At 52.0% G+C, this 21757-nt stretch overlaps 1 protein-coding gene across 2 annotated transcripts; it reads right to left on the bottom strand.

Annotated features, from left to right (window-relative positions):
- Window positions 1–366: 366 nt before the first annotated feature.
- ETS2 (ETS proto-oncogene 2, transcription factor) lies at window positions 367–19849 on the bottom strand. Of its 2 annotated transcripts, XM_047098840.1 has the most exons (10): window positions 19575–19849; window positions 15421–15492; window positions 12299–12410; window positions 10851–10970; window positions 10306–10506; window positions 8409–8492; window positions 7211–7432; window positions 5834–6097; window positions 3429–3547; window positions 367–2685 (listed from the first exon to the last, which is right to left on the bottom strand). In XM_047098840.1, exons 2-10 carry the CDS (start codon window positions 15490–15492, stop codon window positions 2470–2472), a joined length of 1410 nt encoding a protein of 469 aa, XP_046954796.1. In that variant the 5' UTR covers window positions 19575–19849; the 3' UTR covers window positions 367–2469. The 2 variants fall into 2 exon arrangements, with proteins under 2 accessions (XP_046954796.1, XP_046954795.1); XM_047098839.1 differs by lacking the exon at window positions 19575–19849 and having other exon boundaries at window positions 15421–16608.
- Window positions 19850–21757: the final 1908 nt, after the last annotated feature.

Raw genomic sequence — 21757 nt, 5'->3', positions numbered from 1 at the left:
CTTATGTTCCTCACATCAACATCCTACCATCCCCTGTGTTCCCTCTGCCGACCCCTTGGCAAAGACAAGACACCTGTGTCTTTCCATTCTAACCCCTTCTTAAAAGAATTTTTTTTTTTTTTTTTTTTTTTTTTTTTTTTTGCTGTAAGCAAACACTTTCTCGGGATTCTGTCAGGAAGAGCTCACAGGTGGCTGAGATTTGGTCATGATTTACTAGGTGACCTGTGTGTAAAATCAGTTAAATGGACTTGTGACTCTCAATAGATGGAAAGCTGCTGAGAGGACAATGGATCAGAGCTCAATATCATACCACCTCCCCTCATCCCCTGTCGGGGTGGGAAGAATGAGGACCCTTACCAGGAAGCGTATATATAAACAAAATACTTTATTATTTGCAAGAGAAAAGGCCAGATTACAAAATCTTTATACTTCAGTTCTGTGCATGACCACACCAAAGGTTTATGACAGACTTTGGTTTCTGTAACTTAGGTTGAACCACATGACACTGCCAACTTTGTAAGTTTCTAAAAAAGTCCAATATTGGCAATTTCATGTGGTTCAACCCCATTTAAAATGAGCCAAGGGCTAAGATCCCCTTTGGCAGAAAGACATTCCCGGTCACATGTCTGTTGATGTTATAAACAGATGTCTGAGTGATAAACATGTCCCGCTTGAGAAAAACATCCTGTGCTTAAAGACACTGGAAACGGTCTCGGGTAGGTGCTGAGACACAGTCCCCAGCTCTGGTGTTGCTGTTCCCAGCTGCCCCCCGCACCCAGTTTCATGGTCTCAATACATAGATGGACTCCTCTCCGGGGACGTCAGCCACTCCTCTGAGTGGCCTCTCACATTGCGAGTGAAGTCGGTGAGGCTCCGAAACCAGGTCGACTCGATCATTTACAAGCGTCCTGACTGCACGCGGACCCAGGCGCTCCTTCGAAACAACCACGGGAGTCTCCCGTCGGGCGCAAAACATTTCTGCAAGTCGACCCCTCCAGAGGATTCTCTCTCCCGTTTTCTGTGCCCTCTCTTTGCCTCTGGGCATTCAGCTTCCAAGAAAATAGGAACAAAGACCCGTGCCGCTGCGGGCACTGAGCAGAAAGGAACAGCATCGTGCGTGTCCAGACAGCCCACGACCCGACAGGTGAGCCAGGCCAGGGGAAAAATTCGAGTTTCGTTCATGACCAACAGACTTCGTGAAGGTCCCCCTCCCCTCCCCCCACCGGCCCCAACCTTCAGCTCTGTACAATACGTTTAACTTTACATGGAGTGCAGATAAAAATAAAGCTTTCTTACAAATTGCATTTTTTCCAGTGAATTACTTCTGCAGTAAAAATAGCTGCTACATAAATCCTTCCTGATCTCTGAAAAGGAGCCACATATTTCCAAAAATAGCACTCTTATTTTAATCATACAGAATAATTTGGGGTGCGGAGGTGGACCATGGGAAGGGAATGGCTGGTCAGGGGACGTTAGTCGTCGGGGAAACCCGGTCGAACTAAAAAATAAAAGAAGGTTTGCGTATCAACTGGTTTAAAGGCATGCACGGAAATGGAAAACATATGCCATTCGTCAAGAAAAATACTGCTCTATAGCTTTTACGTTACAATTAAGGAGAAAGCGGAGGCTACGTGTGCCTCCAGATAATAACATTAAGTGTTTTTATAAAAATTCCCAAATGTACAAAGTCCTTGCCGGATGATAATCCGGACAAAACAAAACAAAAACAAGGGACTGACCCTCTCAGAACTTACACCTGTAGGCATATTGAATGTAAATAACACACGGCTTTACAACTTCTGCGTCTGGCCGGGCAGACGCGACGTTTGCAGAATGCCGCACGGGCTCTGCGTTCCCGCTCCACGTACGCTTACGGAATTATTTTAAATTACAATGTACAGTTTTTGTTAAATAGGACCATTAGAGGATTCAGACAGCAACGAGGAGATTACAGTCATATATACAAACCTGACTCCTGAAACGGCACCACAGTCTCCCTGCACCGCCCCTCCGCCTCTCTGAACCGAACAGAACACCCCCGCCTTTGTGATTCCCGGCTGCCAGAGGCGGAAAGAAACTTACGAGAAACAAACAAACAAAAACAAAAAAAACCCAAAATGCGCGTGCCCCAGACAGGCTCGCTCCTTTGAGACTCTCCGGGAGCCCGGACGGTCCGGTCACACAGCCTGCTCGGGGATGGGGGGCGGCCAGGGCGGCTTCCCAGTGCTTCTTTCTCGGCCGTTCTAACGTTAAGAGCGTCATCAGCAGCGGGTTCCAAGTCGGCAGGCTCTCCGAGCGAGAAACCGTGCTTCCTGGTGGCGGAAAACCCGCGGTTTCGGAGGGGACAAGGCCACTGCTCCGCGGCGACTCTCCGGGACGCGATCAACGCCGCCTGTCAGGGTCCTCGGGGTGGGGGGTGGGGGGGGGCCCACGCGGGCGGGGCCGGCTCTGGTCGGGGCCCCGCGGGCCTCAGTCCTCCGTGTCGGGCTGGACGCCCAGGATGGCGTGCAGTTCCTCGGGGGTGAACCCCAGCAGGTGCTGCAGGTCGCACACGAAGCGGTACACGTAGCGCTTGCCCGACGTCTTGTGGATGATGTTCTTGTCGTAGTAGTAGCGCAAACCGCGGCTCAGCTTCTCGTAGTTCATCTTGGGCTTGTTTTTCCTCTTCCCCCACCGGCGGGCCACCTGCGGCGGACACGGAGGGAGAGACTTCAACTGGGCAGGTAAAGAAAAAGCGGGGGGACCTTCTCCCCCCGTGAGGGTGGTCGTGCCCGCTTACCCGGAGAGAACCGGGCCGGCCCTCACGAGCCCTGGGGGTGTGTGCTCTGTTTCAGGGCACCTGCGGGGGCACCGTGTCTCTGAGGACGGAGGGAGGGGCCCCCACCCGCCACGACGCCTCCTGCGGCCTGAGGCCATGGTTCACGGTCAGGCGGCCCCGACGCAAGGGAAACGCTGTGTCCCCCCCTCCCCCCCGGGCTCCTATTCCAGGCACCCCAGCCACCAGCTGCCGGGTGTGGTTCCGAGCCACGGGACGGTATGCATTCCTCAGCGCTTCTTTGCACCTTCCTGCTGCCAGAGATCACGGGCCTCTCTAAGGCCCGCAGGGGAGGGTCTCGGATCTGCTCCCGGCCTCCTCCTGCAGAGGGGAAGCCCCGAGGACCAGCACAGGGCTGCGGGGGGGGGGGGGGAGGCAAACTCCCCACGGCATTTGCGAGTGGTCGGGAGAGACCCTCAGTTTACCGCTCGTGCCTCTATATCAGAGGAGAGAGCAAGACGGAGAAGCCTGCCCGGTGCCCACGTGCACGCCCACGGGACACTAGAGCCGCTCTGGTTAGTAGCCGTGGACCCTGCCGTGTGCCCAGCTGGGCCTAAGGTGAGGAAATCAGGGTTCTGAGCCCAGAGATGGACTTCCCGAGCCCTGGCCGTACCTCATCGGGGTCAGCGAGCTTGAACTCCCATCCGTCCCCGGTCCAGCTGATGAACGGCTGGCAGGACTTGTCCGAGAGTAATTCCAGGAGGAACTGCCACAGCTGAATAGGTCCGCTTCCTGGGGGGGGAAAGGGCGGGTCACACGTTTTTACAGATTTACAGTTCGGCAAGGCTTTCGTCCTCCTAGTGACCTCGGCTGCTGGAGCCCTGTGAGACCCACCTCCGGACAGGGGGCCAACATGACGACCCGGTTCAAGGGTGGTGACACTTCAACGGCACCAGGCTAGAGACCGAATAGGGCGTCTTCCTCCCCGCCTCCCACTCCAGAAACAAGGGGTCACTGAGCCCTTAAGGATCGCCGAGTTTGGTCTTCTGGAAAAAAACTCAGGGCCACCGACTCTAGACGTGAAAATTCCTCAGCTCGAGGGCGCCCGGCTGGCTCGGTCGGGGGAGCGTGCGACTCTTGACCTCGGGGTTGTGAGTTCGAGCCCCACGGTGGGTGCAGAGATGCCTTAAAATCTTTTAAAAAAGATTCCTCATCCTGTTTAATTGTTCCTTATGTAATAAGTTTCAGGGTTTATTTCTAGAGCCACCCAGCAGGACAGGGGCGGGGGTGGCTGAAGGGGTGTTTCCCCACAGAATGAGGCACGCCATTCAAGGAATCCTACGCTGCACCTTCCTGACTAGAATGAGGGTGGGTAAATTGCTTAATCCAGGACTCAGTTTACTCAACAGCGAGTTGGGCATCTGGGGTTGTATCCATTGCTTCACCACCTCTGGCGAGGGATGCTTTGCTTTTCATATACCTCTCCTGGGTAATGTTTAGAACCCCCACCTTGTGAAGAGGGTTATCACTGTATTTTATTTATTTTTTTCAAGTTTACTTGAGAGAGAGAGAGAGAGACAGAGTGAGTGGGGAAGGGGCAGAGAGAGAGGGAGAAAGAGAACCTGCAGGCTCCGCACTGTCAGCACAGAGCCTGACACGGGCCTCGAACTCACGAACCGTGAGATCATGACCTGAGCCGAAACCAAGAGGTGGATGCTTAACCGACTGAGCCACCCAGGCGCCCTGTAACACTCTTTTATTTATTTTTAATGTGTTTTTTGTTTTGTTTTTTTTGTTTGTTTGTTTTTTTTTTGAGAGTGAGAGCAAAAGCATGAGCAGGAGAGGGCCAGAGAGGGAGGGAGACCCAGAATCCAAAGCAGGCTCCAGGCTCCGAGCTGTCAGCACCGAGATCGACGCGGGGCTCAAACCCACGAACCGTGAGATCATGACCTGAGCCAAAGTCAGAGGCTTAACCGACTGAGCCGCCCAGGCACCCCTGTAACATTGCTTTAAAGAGGAGATGCGCTCAGATGCCAGGTGTCTTGCCCTGAATCACACACCCATCAAAGAGCTGTTCCTCAAGACCCCATGGCCATCATCAATAAGGCTAGAAAACACGAAGGGCAGGAGTTCTGGAAGCAGACACAACCAGGTTACCTATGTGCCCGGAAAGCTGTCCACTTCTGAGCCAACCGCCCCAACTGTAAAGCAGGTTACTGCCCTCACCTGCGCTGGGCTGTCCCAAGGATCGCCAACCCTATTCGCGCCTAGTTAGCCACAAAGAGCTGACAGTTGGCAAATGGTAACGAATCTTAAAATGAAGACCACCATGGCTGTTTATCTTCTCACCAAGCCCATTTCTGTGGACGTTTGGGACGACAGAAAGAAAAAAAAAAAAAAGGATCCCTCTGTATTCTTACTTTAACCTGTGAGTTGTTTTTCCATAGGTATTTTTTTTAATCCACTGGCTCCATATGGTCAAAATAGGGAAAAAAAAAAAACAAAAACACCCACACACACTTAAGGACCTATGAAGCAATGAAAAAAAAAATCTTGGTAATTTTGCTCAAGCACTGGAAATATCTGCTTCCAGAAACAGCCTTAATATTTATCCGCTGCCTAAAATAGCTCTCGCCCAAATCTTAAAAATAAGATGGATTTTAGAAACACGAAAAGGTAAACAGCCCCCGTGTTATTGCAGGCGGGCTCCTGTCCCTCCCTGGGCTGGCTGACGTTCTTTGGAATTCCTGGAGGGGGTGAGTCAGAGCTAAGGCCTCCGCAGGCCCCGTGCGTGCGCCCCAGCCGTCTCCCCTGCAGGCCGGCCCTGCACACCCCAGGTGAGGGAGCCGCCCCTGGAAGCGCATCCCCGCCACCGAGCCGGGTGTGCGAAAATCCCTGCAACGTTGGCCGTTTTAGAAATCAGGGATGCGGCCTGCCCGATTCGGGATGACGGCCACGCAGGCAACGCGGGGTGTGAATACAATGTGCTCCAACCAGAAACACCCTGGATAAATAATGCGGCGCTGCGGCCGGGCGGGGCCCGGGGAGGTGACGGGGAGACCCGGGCGATGCGCTCACCTGTGAAGCCGGCCAGCACCGCCGCAGGTATGACTGGTTTGCCCTGCTCCACCGGGTCGCTCCGCTCCTGGATGTAGTCCTTGAAGGACATGGTCGGCTTGTTGAGGCACAGGGACTGGCTGCAGTCATCCTCGAAGCTCTCGAAGGAAGGCACTCGCTGCACGTCCAGCAGCGACGACTGGCTGTTCCAGGACTGCAGCAGCGAGTCTGAGCTCTCGAAGCTGTCCGTGCCGTTCTCGGGGGAGTCACGGTCCCGGGGCTTTCCTGGCAAAGACAACCGGGCACGGACGCTGACTCCTCCGGGCAGGGGACCGTCCGGTGTTACCGAGCCGCGAGGGACCTCAGGCCGGTCTGGGGCTTTGCAGCAGCATGGACACCAACCCCCCTGGGGACTGCTCACAAAGCTCCTCCACGAGGCACTCGGTCCTGATGACTAATGTGCCATACAACCTCAGCACCCAGCAACAGCATGGCTGAACCAAGCGCAGCTCTGCAGGATGGAGTATTACACAGCAACGAAAAGGACAACTGGGGGGCGCCTGTTAAGCCCCCGACTTCGGCTCAGGTCACGATCTCCCAGTTCGTGGGTTTGAGCCCCACGTCGGGCTCTGTGCTGACGGCTCAGAGCCTGGAGCCCGCTTCGGGTTCTGGGTCTCCCTCTCTCTCTGCCCCTCCCCCACTCACACTTAGAACAAAAAAAAAGAAAGAAAAGAAAAGGACAATTGTCTGCCACATCCAACCACATGCATGGGTCTCAGACACGACGAGGAACAAAAGGCACAAGAAAACAGAGCGCTAGGATTCCATTTATATCAAGCTCATGGGCAGGAAAATCTAATCTATGATGACAGCAGTCAAGACAATGGTTTCCTCTTGCTGTGTGGACGCTACTGATGGAAGGCACGTGACGGGGTCTTCTGGGAGGCTGGAAGCTTCTCTATCTCCATCTGGGTGGCTGTTACTTACCCAGGGGCATATATGTAAACAGTCAGCCGGCAGTACAAGCCGAGATTTGTGCGTTGTACGTGTGCACCTCCATAAAAAGAAATCTGTCATATTCCTACGTTTTCTCCCACATGCAGGAATGTCACATTCCTACGTTTTCTCCCAAAATAGCCCACTGAGCGGAGGAATCCAGCTGCGAGAGCAGAGACCATGCCTTGTTTGCTCAATACCCGCGGTGCCCGGCTCAGAGCGTGAAACATAGCGGGAGTCGATGTTTGCGGAGACCATCTGTCCCCTGCCAACAGTGCCCCACAGCACTTGGGACACAGAGGGGACCTGTGCCCTCCTCCAAAGGCTGAATCCAGGCCGAGCTGCGTGAGAAGCTCCCCTCACTGTGCGACTGTCTGAACCAAGCCTGGAGCCCTGACTTACCAGAACCGCCAGCGAGAAGGTTCAAGCTGCCGCCTGGGAAGTCCTGACTGACGGGGCAGTAACTGACGCTGACGGTGTTGAGTCGAGACTTGGGGAGCATCTGAAAGTCCTGCTCAGAACCGAGTGCGCTGGGTGCGGAGGATGATGCACACACGTCCAGGAGGCCGCCTTTGGGGTAATTCTGTGTCTGCACGCCATACGCTGCCTGCTCCACGCCAAAGCCTGGGACACAACGATCGGACGGCAGAGTTGTTAGGCAGGAGCGACGTGGTCATCAGAGACCCTCTGTGCCCTCGAACCGAACCAAACACAACCCGTTCTGCACGCTCTAACCCTCCACGAAACCGTGGCGGGGGGGGGGGGGGGGGGGAACGTGGGCTTCGGCAACAGCTCTTCTGAAGCCAGGGAGCCCTTTTCCAAAATTCCCCGGACCGAGATGCGGTGCCTTGATGTCAGCATTTCTACGGCTCTGGTTTATCAAATGCTTTCATCCTGCCTCGGGATGGCAGAGGTCACTGGCTCTTTCAGTTGCTAAGGCTCGGAGGGAGTAAGTGATTTGCCACCCAGCGTGTGCCTTGCAAGGGAACATCCCCTCCCTCTGCTGGCTGGGGGGGCGGGTGGGGGCTGGTGGGGGGACCATCTGTAATCCGCACTCATCAGTGTCAGTGACCAGAAGGAAAGACCCGAATTCCAGGACACTTCTTTGAACTCCAAAGTTCAGAGCAAATTTAGAATTGCTTTCTACATGCTTCCCGTGCCTGTCACCTCTTACTGATTGCACCAGCTCTGACTACAGCCGTCAGCCCCCTTCGCTCTGCCCCTGGGCTCTACGGACTGCCTTAGACGGCACTGGCCAGGCAAAGATCATGCCAGGCACTCAGGCAACGTTAGATTTTCCAGTAGCCGCAACAGCAAACTGAAAATAAACAGGTGAAATTAATTTTAACCTTTTATCTGACTCAACAGTACCAATTATCGTGGCAGATGTGTATTATTTACCACACGTCTCAACGTGGACCAGCCACGCATCAAGAGCCACGTGTCGTCACCACATGGGGACAGTGCAGGCCAAGACTGTGCGCCAGGGAGTCCGAATTTATTTTTATTTTTATTGATTTTTTTCGTGGGGGTGGAGAGTGCAAATTTAATAGAAAAGCTTGAAACCAAGGTCTTCAGGGCAAGAATCGATTGGACTGACCTAGTGAATTGCTATTAATCCAATGAGGAACGGAGTTGAGGTGTGAATTTTCTTCATACTGATCTTCTGTCTTTTCTTGGTTTTCTGAAAAACAGATACAGGAGGCATAGGATTGCAAATCAAGGTCAAAAACATTTATTCCCAAATTACCATCGTACGGTTATTTTAGAATATCGAAATGCGTTTACGCTTCACGTTTTTTAAAATTTTTTTTAAAGATTTTTTTTAACTTATTTTTGAGAGAGACAGAGAGTGTGAGCGGGGGAGGGGCAGAGAGAGAGGGGAACAGGATCTGACGGGGGCTCTGTGCTGACAGCAGACAGCCCAATGCGGGACTTGAACTCATAAACCGCGAGATCATGACCTGAGCCGAAGTCGGAGGCTCAGCCGACTGAGCCACCCAGGCGCCCCCGTGCTCCACATTTAATCAGACGGTAATCAGCGTCATTTGGTCTTTTTAAAAAACCGGAGACAGCAACACATTTTCTAATAACTAGAGTGAGTTTTCCGCCATGAACGCTGTCACTGGCCAAGCTAAATGTTCTACTGCATCATTTCAAATATCTAGACCGTGAATTTAATTCACCCCTGCCGTCAAGAGGTAGTTAGATATTTATGAAGTTCCATCTGTCCCAGGGGCTGGGAACTTTGAAAAGGAAAAGGTTATTAGCATTCCGTGTGTGTGCTTACTCCCTACAAACACACTGAACCACACACACCCACAAATCCAGGCCCACACAGACTCACACCCTGAGTGATGGTCAGACAGGCCCAACCCGCCAGTGAGCAGATTCACCAGAAACTCGTCAAATCAGACTTGTCCAAGTTCAGGAAGGATTTGGGGGTCTTCACAAATAAGCTTCCTTGGCCCCCAGAAGTCACAGCCTAAAAGAAATGGTGGCTGAAACCTAAGGTCTTTCAAAGATCCTGGGTCTGTAAAAGGTGTTGAAACACAGTGTTTAAAATCAAGTGAGTGAGGACTATTTCTCTGAACTCTACCAATGAACTGATTTTCTTATATTTATAACTTGATCCTTTCCTATAATTTTTTTTTTCTTTTTAACTAGATGTGTTGTTAACATTGCTGCCAACACTCTTACAAGGTCTAAATCAAGACTTTCTGGGGGCGTCTGGGTGGCTCAGCCGGTTAAGCGTCCGACTTCGATTCGGATCATGATCTCACAGTACACAAGTTCGAGCCCCACGTCGAGGTCTGTGCTGACAGCTCGGAGCCCGGAGCCTGCTTCGGATTCTGTGTGTCCCTGCCTCCCTGCCCCTCCCGTGCTCACGCTCTGCCTCTCTCTCTCTCAAAAATAAACATTAAAAAAAAAATTAAGGACTTTCTATCTGATGAGAGTTCTTTTTATCCAAGGCCAGTTTCTGCAGAACATGTCAGCGTGTAAACATATATCAATCACTTCTGCATTTGTTTAAATAGATAAAACCAGAGGAAATTCTCGTTGTTGCATTCCATTGGGTCTTAGGAAAACTTACTGTAAAATGCACGGAGTGTGTCTGAATAAAAGCTCCCTTTCACTCAGGGCAACTTGCTCCTTCGGGTTCTCTAAGATGCGCCCCGGCACCTGGGAATTCTGCTGGCCTCCATATCTGAGCCAACACGCGCTCCTCTGACACATGCCATCTGACCACGGTCAACGAGTTAGTGACTCAGGTCACTGCCAAGTGGCTATGCTCCATTCCACACACACACACACTTCAGTGGATTAAAAACCCTCTGATCACGGCCACACATCTGACTCACTCCGGTGGCATTTTCAGGCACTGTACGTAATTCGGAACCCCAACCATACGATTACAGAGCGCCGCTCCCCCTTCCATCCCCCTTCCCTGCCACGGCTCTCCTCGGCGAGCGGGAGCCAGGCCCCCCAGCGGGCACCTTTGATCATCTGCTCCAGATGCTCCCAGAGAATGTCGCCCACAAAGTCAGGTGCCAGCTCCAGAAAACGCTCCTTGCCCAGGTTGCATAACACGTGGCCATTCATGCCGAACCTCTGGAGGTTGACGTTGACCAGGCTGAACTCGCTGGTGGCCCAGAGGAGCCATTGGCACACTTGCTGCTCGGTCCACAGCCAGGGGTCTGTCCGGGGGAGGCAAGGACAGACAGACACACACAGGGAGAAGACGGGAGGGAGGCAGTGAGAGCAGCGTCGTTCCTGATCTGCCCGCAAAGTCCAGATGTGTACCAGAGACCGGGCAGAGGGAAAAGACACCCAGTAAACTCTAAGACAGCAACAACGGTGCCGGACTGAGGGTTCGGCCGGTTGAGGGGTTTGAAAGCATCGCTGGCTCGGGTTATGCCAGCTGCAAGCTGCTTGGGGAAGAACCAGCCGTCATCCCAAGCAATCCCAAGCAACGACGGTCAGATTCGTTCTTCCAGTACAACCCAGACTCAGAGAAACTACTGGAAAAAGTGGCCCTTACTCTTTGGGATGCCAAGACGGTGCTGCTCCTTCTTGAAGCCGCTGAAGGTAGCTTTTAAGGCTTGACTCATCACGGCCTTGCTGCACGGCGTTAACAGAGGTAACTCACAGCTGGATGTATCTAGAAAGAAACCCCATGGGGACATGAGGGCTGGAAGCTGGCACGACCAGATACTGACTTCAGGGGAGAAATCTTGTTAAGTTTTCAGGAAAGAACAATTCTGATCTCAAACCTTGACGTAATTCCTTAAGAGAGTATAAATGTTATCAAAAATTTGGCCGGGGAGGGGTGGAAATTCAGAAAATATCCTACATCTCACAGCTACACTTAGGAAAATAAAATGCAAGTTTTATTTTATTTTGCAAATTATTTTGCCATTATCCTTAGGTGAAATTCCTATCTAAATCTCTTTTAAAATTTTTAAACAATGAAAGACAGTAGGTGGTTTCGGTCAAAGGTTTTAAGGGACGGTAAATGTAGAATTTGCCATTTAAAAGAATTTTTTTTTTAACGTTTATTCATTTTTGAAGGAGACAGAGACGGAGCCCGACGTGGGGCTCGAACTCACGAGCTGTGAGATCATGACCTGAGCCGAAGTGGGACGCTTAACCGACTGGGCCACCCAGGTGCCCCTGTAAATGTACAATCTGAAGTTACCTCCATTCAAATAAGCAGCAGGCAAAGGGCCTTCTGGTGTAATGCGAACACACAGCATTTAGCCCCCGTCACGTCAGCGCACCTGCAATTTTTATTGAAAACCAATCTTCTCCGGGTTCCCTCAGCAATTTCATGAATGATAAACGACCGCATGATGGTATACTTATGCAGGCATCTGTGTTTTAATTAGTTTTCTGGGCTGTATTTTCCAGCACCTACTTCGTATGACAGAGTAATCTCTGGAATGTTTCCAACGAATAACCCTATCCCAGTAATCGTACAGGCATTATCTGACTGCTGTCCCTTTAAAAACAATAAGCCATGACATTAAGAACTACAGAAATAAATACAAACGGGCGGGCGGATATTAGCAATTGTCATTTGTTGCCCCAAGACTCCGGGGTGGGGTGCATGATCTAACTAATGAGGAGACCCCAGACAGAGAAGCTGGGGTGCATTTTAATCATCCGCTTTGCAGGTGCACCCCGGAGACGGGACCCAGGCTGGCTACAGTGTTGCAAACATCCCAGTGGAAATCTCAGGGGCTCCCCTACAGGTTGGTCCCAGCAGGGCATTTGCGCTGGCTGGGGGGCGGGCGCCTGGCAGGGGAAGGCACCAGAGCCAGCATGTTCATAGTGGGAAAACTGTCTTCTCCCAGGTCCAGAGTCACCAACTTTGCATGCCAAAGACTGAAGACACCAACCGTGGCCGCTTGCAAATGGTCGCCTCTTTAGTAACCGAACTAGGGGAGGAAACCAGGCACACTTTGTCAAGTCTGAGTAGCAAATTACCATGAGAAATTGAATCCAAGCCTGTAGGCACTTCCTGGAGTGTCTGCTCTTCATTTAGGGAGGGGAAAACAGCAAACAGGGACCCATCGAAGGTGTCCAAAGCTGGCTGGCGCTGGGAAACAGATGGAAAAGAAAATGGAAATTAATATTTCAACCCATTTAATTACCTGTTTTAAAAGTGGTCCATGGGTAATCGTGCCGACATAGCCTGACGAAACTGGCAATTATGAAGCCACCAATGGACCAGACCACTGAGCGCTCTCAGACCAGACTTACGAGACAGTCAAAGTGATGGGGAGGGTTCCACTTTACTCGGGATCATTTCATTGACCTCGCAGGGTCAGGATGACCCAGGAATTTATTTTTAATGGCCTAATAATTAACTTCAACGAAGAAACGAAGTAAACAAACCTAAAAATAATGGAACTTTGGAAGAACAGGACTGGACGAGACTAAGAGACCCACCTGGTCCAAACACCTGGTCCCTCCACTACATCAGAGGGAAATTCAGTCAGACTGGGCACAAAAGCAAAAACTACCCTCAGTCGGGCAGTTTTAGCTCATTGCCGTTAAAGGGAAGACAAATGACTGAATGAAAACTGAGAAGCAAACAGTGAAATAAATTACTTTATTTGTGGAAGCAGTTATCTTTATGTTTAACCATGAAACACTTTAACTGAAACTAGTTTTTTTTTTTCACTCAACTCCAATGGTCCAGAAAATAGTAATAGATATGAAAAAAACACCTTAAGGTTTACTTTTATAAAAGTTAAGGTGTTGAAAAGACCTCTACCCCACATCATCTACTAAGGAGAAAGCTTTCCAAAGGAAAAAGGTTTCAAGTTCAACTATCTATAGCTTAGGGGAAAAAGAGAATGGCGACACAGAGAAAGATAAACCCCACACTGTGTCGATCTAAGATAATTTCATCTAACAGTTATGAAAGTAGCCTTTAATGGAAGACTTGTTTATAAGTAACAGATAAAGTCTTGATTCATCACTGCCTGACTTGCTGAGTAACAATGTAAAAGATGGTTATGTTTTTCCAACATACACTGGAAATCCCGTGTTATGTGTAATACAATGAACCATCTGTTGAGTCATCAATTTAAAAAATGTGCAACACATTTACAAATAAAATCGGTTTGTGTGCTTTCTTTCTAGAAATGCGGAACAATGAATGACGCATTACGTAAGAGGGCAGGCAGAAGTTGGACCGCAGCCTAAAACACTCAACACGGCGATGTCCCAACGATATGGGAGCCCAGCCCCCCAAAACCCGAGACTCTAATGTCTGACTGCCAGAAACCTAAGGGAATAAACAATCAAGTAAGTTCGAAATCCTCATCTGGATTTATAAACTATACCACAGGACCAATTTCAGTGAAATAGCCGATTAATTATTATTATTATTTTTTTTAATTCCCAGTAACATTTCCCCAGGTGACCAAGAAATGCCTTTCCTTTCCTGGCTGGAAGTTCATTTTTTAAAGTCAGGAAGCCAAAAGACAATACAAATTCCCACTGAGTGTACCAACACATCAATGTCAGCAACGACGTTTCTTCTCCGAACCCAGAGATCACATGAGCATCATCAGGTTCTTTTAACGTCTGGAAGAATTTTCCTCTCTAGGGGTGTGGTTTCAGACCTAACACCACGATTTCTTATACAGCCTCTGCCACGTGGAAAACATCTGACCAAATCAAACGAGCAAACTCACTGGCTGGAAGTTTCCTGACCTTCCTAATACGCAAGAAAAGCCTGGGCCCATTTTTGGCCGTCGGGGACTCTCCGGGACTAAATCACCTCCTAAGGATACACAAACGATCATGCAACACGACGAAGCTCCATCACCGTACGAAACACTAAGCTTGGTGGAGGCCAATCGAAAAATCCCTGCTTCTACAGGTGTTTACTGCGTGAGGCTAAAAAAACAATCAGGTCTCACTGTCACGTTTGAAGAAAGCAAACGGGAAATTATCAGTTTCTGCTCCTTCAGAATGTTCCCCAAAGGAACGAAGGCAGAAGCTGCATGGAATTTGGCTCTTAGACACCGGAAAAGCCTCCTTCATCTTTCACCTGTGTTTTGGTTTACGCAGAGAGGCGTGCCGTTCTGTGGCCGTGTGGCAGCAGGCTGCCAGCAGCCCGGTGGGCACAGACCCTTCGGAAGGAAGGACCCTCCCCCTGCGGAGGCGGGCCTTCCTCCTCTCCGATCTTCCCTGGTCAGTTCTTTTTTTTTTTTAATTTTTTTTTTAACGTTTATTTATTTTTGAGACAGAGAGAGACAGAGCATGAACAGGGGAAGGTCAGAGAGAGAGGGAGACACAGAATTTGAAACAGGCTCCAGGCTCTGAGCCGTCAGCACAGAGCCCGACGCGGGGCTCGAACTCACAGACCGCGAGATCACGACCTGAGCCGAAGTCGGCAGCTTAACCGACTGAGCCACCCAGGCGCCCCTTCCCTGGTCAGTTCTTAAACAACCCAGCCCGTGACCCCAGGAAATGCACAGATGAACAGAACCGCAGTAGAGACAGCTTCTCCAGCGCTGTCCCACTGAGAATCCCAGGATTTTTCAGCTGGTAGGAGTCTCAGAAATAAACCACAAAGGCCTCACCATCTGCAAATTAAATGGTTTCCTAGCGTGGAAGACAAGCAGAAACAAGCATCAGGATACCCATTTTATAGACTAGAAAACTGAGGTCCAGAGAGACTAAGCAAACAATCCAGAGTCACACAGCCTGTAGATTAAAAGGCCGGGGCTAAAGCCAGTCTTCTGGGACCCGGCGCATCGTTTGACGATCCTAGAGATTGAGTTTTCCAATATATATATATATTTTTTTTTTTTTTTATAATTTAAATTTTTTTTTTTCAACGTTTATTTATTTTTGGGACAGAGAGAGACAGAGCATGAACGGGGGAGGGGCAGAGAGAGAGGGAGACACAGCATCGGAAACAGGCTCCAGGCTCTGAGCCATCAGCCCAGAGCCCGACACGGGGCTCGAACTCACGGACCGCGAGATCGTGACCTGGCTGAAGTCGGACGCTTAACCGACTGCGCCACCCAGGCGCCCCCAATATATTTTTAAAAAAAAACATTTAAATTAAGACTCAGCTCACTCACCTTGAGTGTCCCTCTGTAACTGTTAGACACAGGGGCTACCTGGTCCATGTTCTTGACTCCAAAATCATTCATCTTAAAAAAAAAAAAAAAAAGGAAAAGAAAGTCAGGGGCAACAAACATCACGTTTAAGAAGTCTTTACTGGCGAGGTCAACCCTAATTCTGGTGGAGTCTGTCACCGTCTACAGCACAACCGGGCATTCAAAACTGAAGGCCAGTTCTTACTTAAAAGGCCCTTCTCGAAAAGGGTACGCTATTTAAGCAATTAAATAATAATGCTGATTCTCCACCAAATCCACTTAGATTCCAGACACACAGATGAAGGCACTTTCTGGCTGGCTGCTCAGGGCCTCCCAAGGGAGCCTGGTTCAGGGAGCTGAGCAAGGACTATAGGACAGGTGGGGGTAAGCTGCTTTCCACGGTCATGTCCCCGGGGCAGTCAGCTCCACCTGGGAGCTAAGGGCCAGCCCCCTGCTCCCACACCCAGGCGGCTCCTGGTGGACCCAGACCCAGGCCAGCATGCTGGAAGGAGCCTAGGAGGCCCTTTCTCCTGCCTAAGCTACGAGCGAACACTCCCAGGTAGGACGTAAAAGGTTCCCAGAACCACTGCTTCAGTCCAAAGCCCCGGATCCCTCCAGTATTGTCTACACACACTCAAAACGTGTCTGCTGTGTGTGTTGCTCAGCTGTGTTTCTTCCAGGGGGAGTAATGCTGGGTATGCATCAGTCTTACTGGCTCTGATGAGAGTCTGGGCTTTACCAGGCGGACCTGTGCTGACCACTGTGCTATAGCCACCAGCCCTGTGTGGACTGCCAAGTGCGTGGCCCGGGGCCGGGATGGGCTGAGCTGAGCTCTGCATGGCAAACACACAAGATTTCAAAGGTTCTGTAGAAAAAAGTGAAGTATCTCAGTAACGACTGTGGACTGACGGCACGTTTGTGTAATATTCTGAAGGTATTCAGTGACTTGGAACATAGAAATTAACTTCATTTACTTGCCTATATTTAATGTGGCTGTTAGAAAATTTACAGTTGCTTACGTGGCCTGCAAGGGGACAGTGATGTGGGCTGAAAACTTATTTGGAGCCCTAACATATAATTGGCGGAGTAAGTTCTATATTAATAGGCGAGAAAGGTACCAAGATCATGTCACCAGAGTGGTAGATAAACATACAGAGCGACTAAAACTCATTTTCAAAGAAGCTGGGTTAGCACCAATAATAGCAACGGGCAAGCCTCACTCACCCCCACCCCCGCCCCCCAGCTTACAGGCTATGGAACTGAAGGTCTATAGGAAGCTTTACAGGGTACCCGGAATCGTCCTCCCCCCACGATCTCCCCGGGGGGTGCTCCCACCTGTTACAACCAGGAACTCTGAGTAATTAAAGTGTTGCGCAATTGATAGGGCTTATTGGAGGTGGAGAGTAGGACATTTCCCCGTGACTACTTTGAGTTTGTACTTTGTTTCCTCTTATGATCAACATTATGGCTAAACCAGACCTCCCAGCTACTAGACACGCACCTGTGCATGAACGCACGCGGACACACACACACACACACACACACACACACACACACACCCTGGGCTAGAGAGGTAGCGTGGGAGGAGAAGTCTATGCCACAGAGCAGGCAAGAGACACTGGAGAGGGCTGTTAAAACCCTCAGAGTGCGAGTAATTATCATGGTGGCCAGTGGAGGCTGGAAAACATTATCATGGTGGCCAGTGGAGGCTGGAAAACACAGACAATAAATGAATAGTCCTATGGGGGAGAAGGGAGCAGAGGAAGGATTGTCTGGGATCAAACGTGGCCACTGTGGTTCAGAATCTCCACTTAGTGGCTCAGGCGCTCAAGAATCAATATTCCCTACTAATGATCCCCGCACGGACACCATCCTAGTCACAAGAGCCAAACCCAAGCTGGGGGACCACACATTCCCACTTCACTGAATCTTCCCTACGTTTCTGAGAGGCCGATGTTGTAACATTTTACAGTGATGTTGCATCTTACAGGGCAACCGAGGCCCAGAGACCTCCAATGACTTGCCCAGGACCATACAGCTGCAGCACGACTACAGTCCCGATCAGTCCTTGGGTGGGTAACCCGAATGATGAGGCCTGGGCCTTTCCCACCACATCACTGTGGAGCCTACAGAGCATACAAATATTATTAGACCAGGCCCCTGCTCACTCCTCTCTACCACGGGAAATGCTCCTTCACTCACAGCTTTATGTTATTTATCTGGATAAACTAAACGCTGTTACCTGTCGATTAAATCAACCAACCTCAAACAGAAGACCTAAACGAAAAGACGCCTTAACTGCTACCAGTTCTCTCTCCTGAGCCCACTGGGCCAAGCGCTTTTTCTAAGTCTCGTTTGCAGACAACTTGCTGACTTTATTGTACATTTTTTTTTTTTTCCAGCCTCCAGGGATGGACGGAGAATTGGTATGGAAGGCGATGGAAAAAGCTCGCCTGGTTTGGGGTACAAATATCAGGAGGAAAGGCAGCCTACCATCCCCACAGAAAAAGCTCTGATTACTAGCTACAGAATAGAATTCTTCTGTTGTCTGGCATTTCATCTGTTTTGTAAGAACCACGTAGAATCAAAGTGTCCCCCCAATGGTTTCAGGCAGACACATAACTAATGGAATTTAAATTCGCTTATTTTACTCCACAAGGCTTCTTAAGGTGGCATTGATTAAGGTCAAGTTTCTTCACCTGAATCAATTTCAAATTTAGGTCCCTTTCAGGTTGCCCTATTGATGGCTGCTTTTGAACAAAAAAAGGAAAAAAAAAAAGGCAGAAATGGAAGATCTGAGAACAATAAAATTTTAAAACAAAGAGAATTTGCCTAAGGACAGTACCCTTACCTGAACAAGATCAGAGCACAGGTCGGTACTGAGGTAAATTTGAAAAACAAAAGGCAAAACAGACCCATAGGCTACTTTTGAAGGCTGGTTTTGCCGTTTCTTTTGAAAGTTATCAATTTAGAGAGAGAGAGGAATGACTAATCCCAGAAATGAGTGAATATTTCCCTGCAGGGCCCATGGCGCTAACTATAAGTATACTGTGATATTACTCAGAATTTTAATAAAGCTTAACTTGGAGATTTATCTCCCTGATTGGAGGTGGTGTGGACAGGCCGAGGGCGCACGGGCGCTTCCATTGTCCAGGACAAATATAATCTCTTACCGGTGAATTAAAACAAATCACCTCTATCTCCAAAGGGGGGACTGCTCACTTCTTTACTTTCTGAATAAGTAGCACGTCACCTAGCAGTTTAAGCTTACCCCGAAACCGAATACAGGCCAACATCTTAAAAGTCTCCTGGGCTCGAAACCAAAGCAAACAACCCACACACGCACAAACGGCAACCTTTCATTCAAAATCCTTTAAGAACGCGAAAATAAAGGCAGCCCTGCGCACCCACACCCGCGTTTCCGACAGGCTCCCACGCTCGCCTGCCGGCACCGAGGGCCCAGATCCAGAAGTCCCGGGGCGCCCGCGGGGGGCTCGCCCTCCCGGGCGCCTCCCTCGCCCACCGCCCCCGATCGGGCCCCGGAGCGGCGGAGCAGGTGAGCCGGTGCTGGGCACGTTTGCGGGGGCGCGGGGCGGGGGGGGGGGGGAAGCGGGTGCAGCCGCCAGGTGTTTCGGGCGCCCGCGATCCCACCGGGCCCGGTGCGCTCAAGTCACCCGCAAAGCCGGGCGCGCCGGGGCCGCCCCGACACCCTCCGCTGTGTCCCACTCCCCCCCTCACCCTCCGCGAAATCGGCCCGCGGGGGCGCCCTCCGGCAGAAGCCCCCCCCCCCACCAGACCCGCGTTTCCTTTTAAAAACAAAAGCAAGTGAAGCCAGCGGGCGCGCCCCGCCCGGCGGCTCGGCCGCCGGGGGCCGCGGCCCAAGTTCGCGGCCGGCTCGGAGCGTCACGGCCCGGCCCACCCGCGCCCTGCCCGGGCCCCCGCGCCGCCCCCCCCATCTCCCCGAGCCGCCCCGGCCCCGGGAGCGAGCCCGAAGCCGGGGAGCAGTCGCCGCCCCGCCGCGAGCCCGGCCGCGCCTGGGGACCCGGACCTCGGGGCTACCCGCGTCCCCCGCCCGCGGTCCGGGGCCCCGGGAGAGACGCCGCGCCGGAGGGCGCTGTCCTGGACCCCGCTCTTACCGCGCCGCTTCGGGCAGGGCCGGCGGCGGCTCGGGGCCGGGCTCCGCGGTGCGCGTCGGACGCGGGCGAGGGCGACGGGGCGGGGGTCCGAGCCGCGGGCACCGGGGCCGGGGGCCGGGACGCTGACCGGACGCGGGCGGGCGGCTCCGGGCGCTCGAGGCTGGGGACGCACTGCGCTCCGTGCCGCCACCGGAGGAAGTAACCGGCCAGTCCCCTTCGCGGCGCGCTCTTCAGAGCCGGGAGGGAGGAGGGAGCAGGGAGGGGGGAGGAGGAGGGGGGAAGACGACAGAGGGGAGGGGAGGGGAGGAGGGACAAGGGGGAGGGGGAAAGAGAGTAGGGGAGGAGACAGGAGGAGAGAGGGGAGGGGAGGAGACGGGGGGAGGGGCGGAGAGGGAGGAAGAGGGGAGGAGGGAGGGGGAGAAAGGAGGGGTGGAGGAGGGGAGGAAAGGGGTGGGGTGAGAAGAGAGGAGGGTGGGGGAGGGAGGGGAGCGGAGGAGTGGGAGGGAAGAGGGGAGGGGTGAGGACTCGAGGGGAGGGGAGCGGGGGCGGAGCTGGCTCCTTCCGGCTGGGACCTCGCTCCGCGCCCGCTGTCACCCGGCTGCGTCCCTCGCCTGCGGTTCTGGGACCGCGGTGGGCCGGGGACTCGAGCCCGGGGAGGTCAGGGGGAGGGCCTCCCCGTGGAGGATCCGGTTTCCTCCCCTCGTCCCGAGGCCTCCACACCAAGCGCGCCTCTGGAAGTGGGCAGGAGCGGGGTGGTGGCACCGAGGGGCTGCGACACTTGGGTAGTGAGGGACTCGCTCAGGCCCCATTCCTGGATCTCCTCCCGGCCTCGGGAGTTCTCATCATTCTGTCACGAAGAGTCTCTAAAAATGCGCCTGAGATGCTACACGTCCGAACTGGGCCCCTGGCTGGGTCGCCGAGTCTGCCCTGCTCCGGGGAGCCCCCAGCCTCCGGCATCGTGTGAGGCGCGCCCCCTAGAGTTGAGCGGTGCCTGGATGGTAACCAGCCTTGGCTGAGTGGCTCCGGGTGAGTGCTCACCATCCTCCGAAGCATCGTTGACCCCACTTGACAGTGTGAGGCAATTGAACCTTGGGGAAATAACTTGCGGGGCCATAAAACATATGAATGGGAAATTCACGTTGAAACTCAAGTTTATCTGACTCCCAATCCCGGTCACAACCGGCACCCCTACTGCCGGTTTCCGTTGCTAACGAAATACTTGAGTCCATGCCTAGAAATGCGCGCATTTCCTACTCGGGCTCTCAATATTTTGGAGGAAAATTTAGACTCCTGAAGGTGGTATAAAATAAAACAGCCCAGCGTAGGGAAGGCCAAGGGACTGAAAGTTGGCGCATCTCGGGGACTGCAGTGCTGTGAAGAGACAGGAACCATCTCACTCTGTTACCAAGGTTCCCGGTTTCCATGGCAACCCTAAATCTGGAGTTACCCGGATAATTGAGATACTATTGCACTTTAATGTTGCCACCGGCACCTGAGGCTCTTCCGGCATCACCCCTGCATGGGTCAGAGGCAGAGTCTACACCTCTGAAACACCCCCACCCCCCCCCCCCACTCCCCCACCCGCATGCAGACGGTGTTGATATTTCGAGGAGACTGATTGGATTCTGATGGCTTCTCAGTTTATATTCAATCCTGGATCAGAAATCACAGATAGGTCAAGAAGGAGTTTCATAAATGGAATGCAGATCCATAGTAAGTTACCATGGAGATGTGAACAGTATGCTACTTTTTTTTTTTTTTTTTTAACTGTAGCAGAAAATACTGACTCATGGGTGCTGCAGTTTCAGCGAATAGAGGGACTTTTCCCCCAGGCTACTCATCCAGCCCTTGATGGAGCCTGAGAAGTGTGATGCCTACAGCTGTTCCATTAAGTTCAGTCGCCCAGAGGGGGGCTCCCGTGACCACGGGTGTTCGGTCCGAGCTCAGAGGCTCCCCGAGTCATTGATGTCCACTGATGCTTTGAGAAGCCATCTTCCCTCCTGCAGGGGCGGATCCAGGCTGGGGGCCTGGAGGGGACCTTTGGTCATGCTGGGCTGTTGGACAACCTATCTGAGCAGAAAGATGTCGGAAGAGCGGCATGGGAGATAATCCGTTCCTGACAACTATTTTCTTCTGCTCTGACTCGTGAAGGAGGTTCTCGCCTCTACAGAAGAAAAGGTGAT

This window comes from Lynx rufus, unplaced genomic scaffold (genome assembly GCF_022079265.1).
Source record: "Lynx rufus isolate CCGP_SWC_20201006 ecotype Redwood Valley unplaced genomic scaffold, mLynRuf1.p SCAF_5, whole genome shotgun sequence".
NCBI classification, from domain to species: domain Eukaryota; kingdom Metazoa; phylum Chordata; class Mammalia; order Carnivora; family Felidae; genus Lynx; species Lynx rufus.
Note: the sequence above shows the minus strand (reverse complement) of the source record. Positions and strands in the feature narration are given on the sequence as shown.

What these genes read in the sequence shown, in the direction of transcription:
- ETS2 (XM_047098839.1), bottom strand. Translation starts at nt 15,540, where the DNA reads ATGTTTGTTGCCCCTGACTTTCTTTTCCTTTTTTTTTTTTTTTTTAAG. An exon ending in GATTAATAGCAATTCACTAG is followed by an intron (nt 7,433 to 8,408) that starts GTCAGTCCAATC and finishes GTTGTGTCCCAG; the next exon opens with GCTTTGGCGTGGAGCAGGCA. An exon ending in AGCTCGCTGACCCCGATGAG is followed by an intron (nt 2,686 to 3,428) that starts GTACGGCCAGGG and finishes TGTCCGCCGCAG; the next exon opens with GTGGCCCGCCGGTGGGGGAA.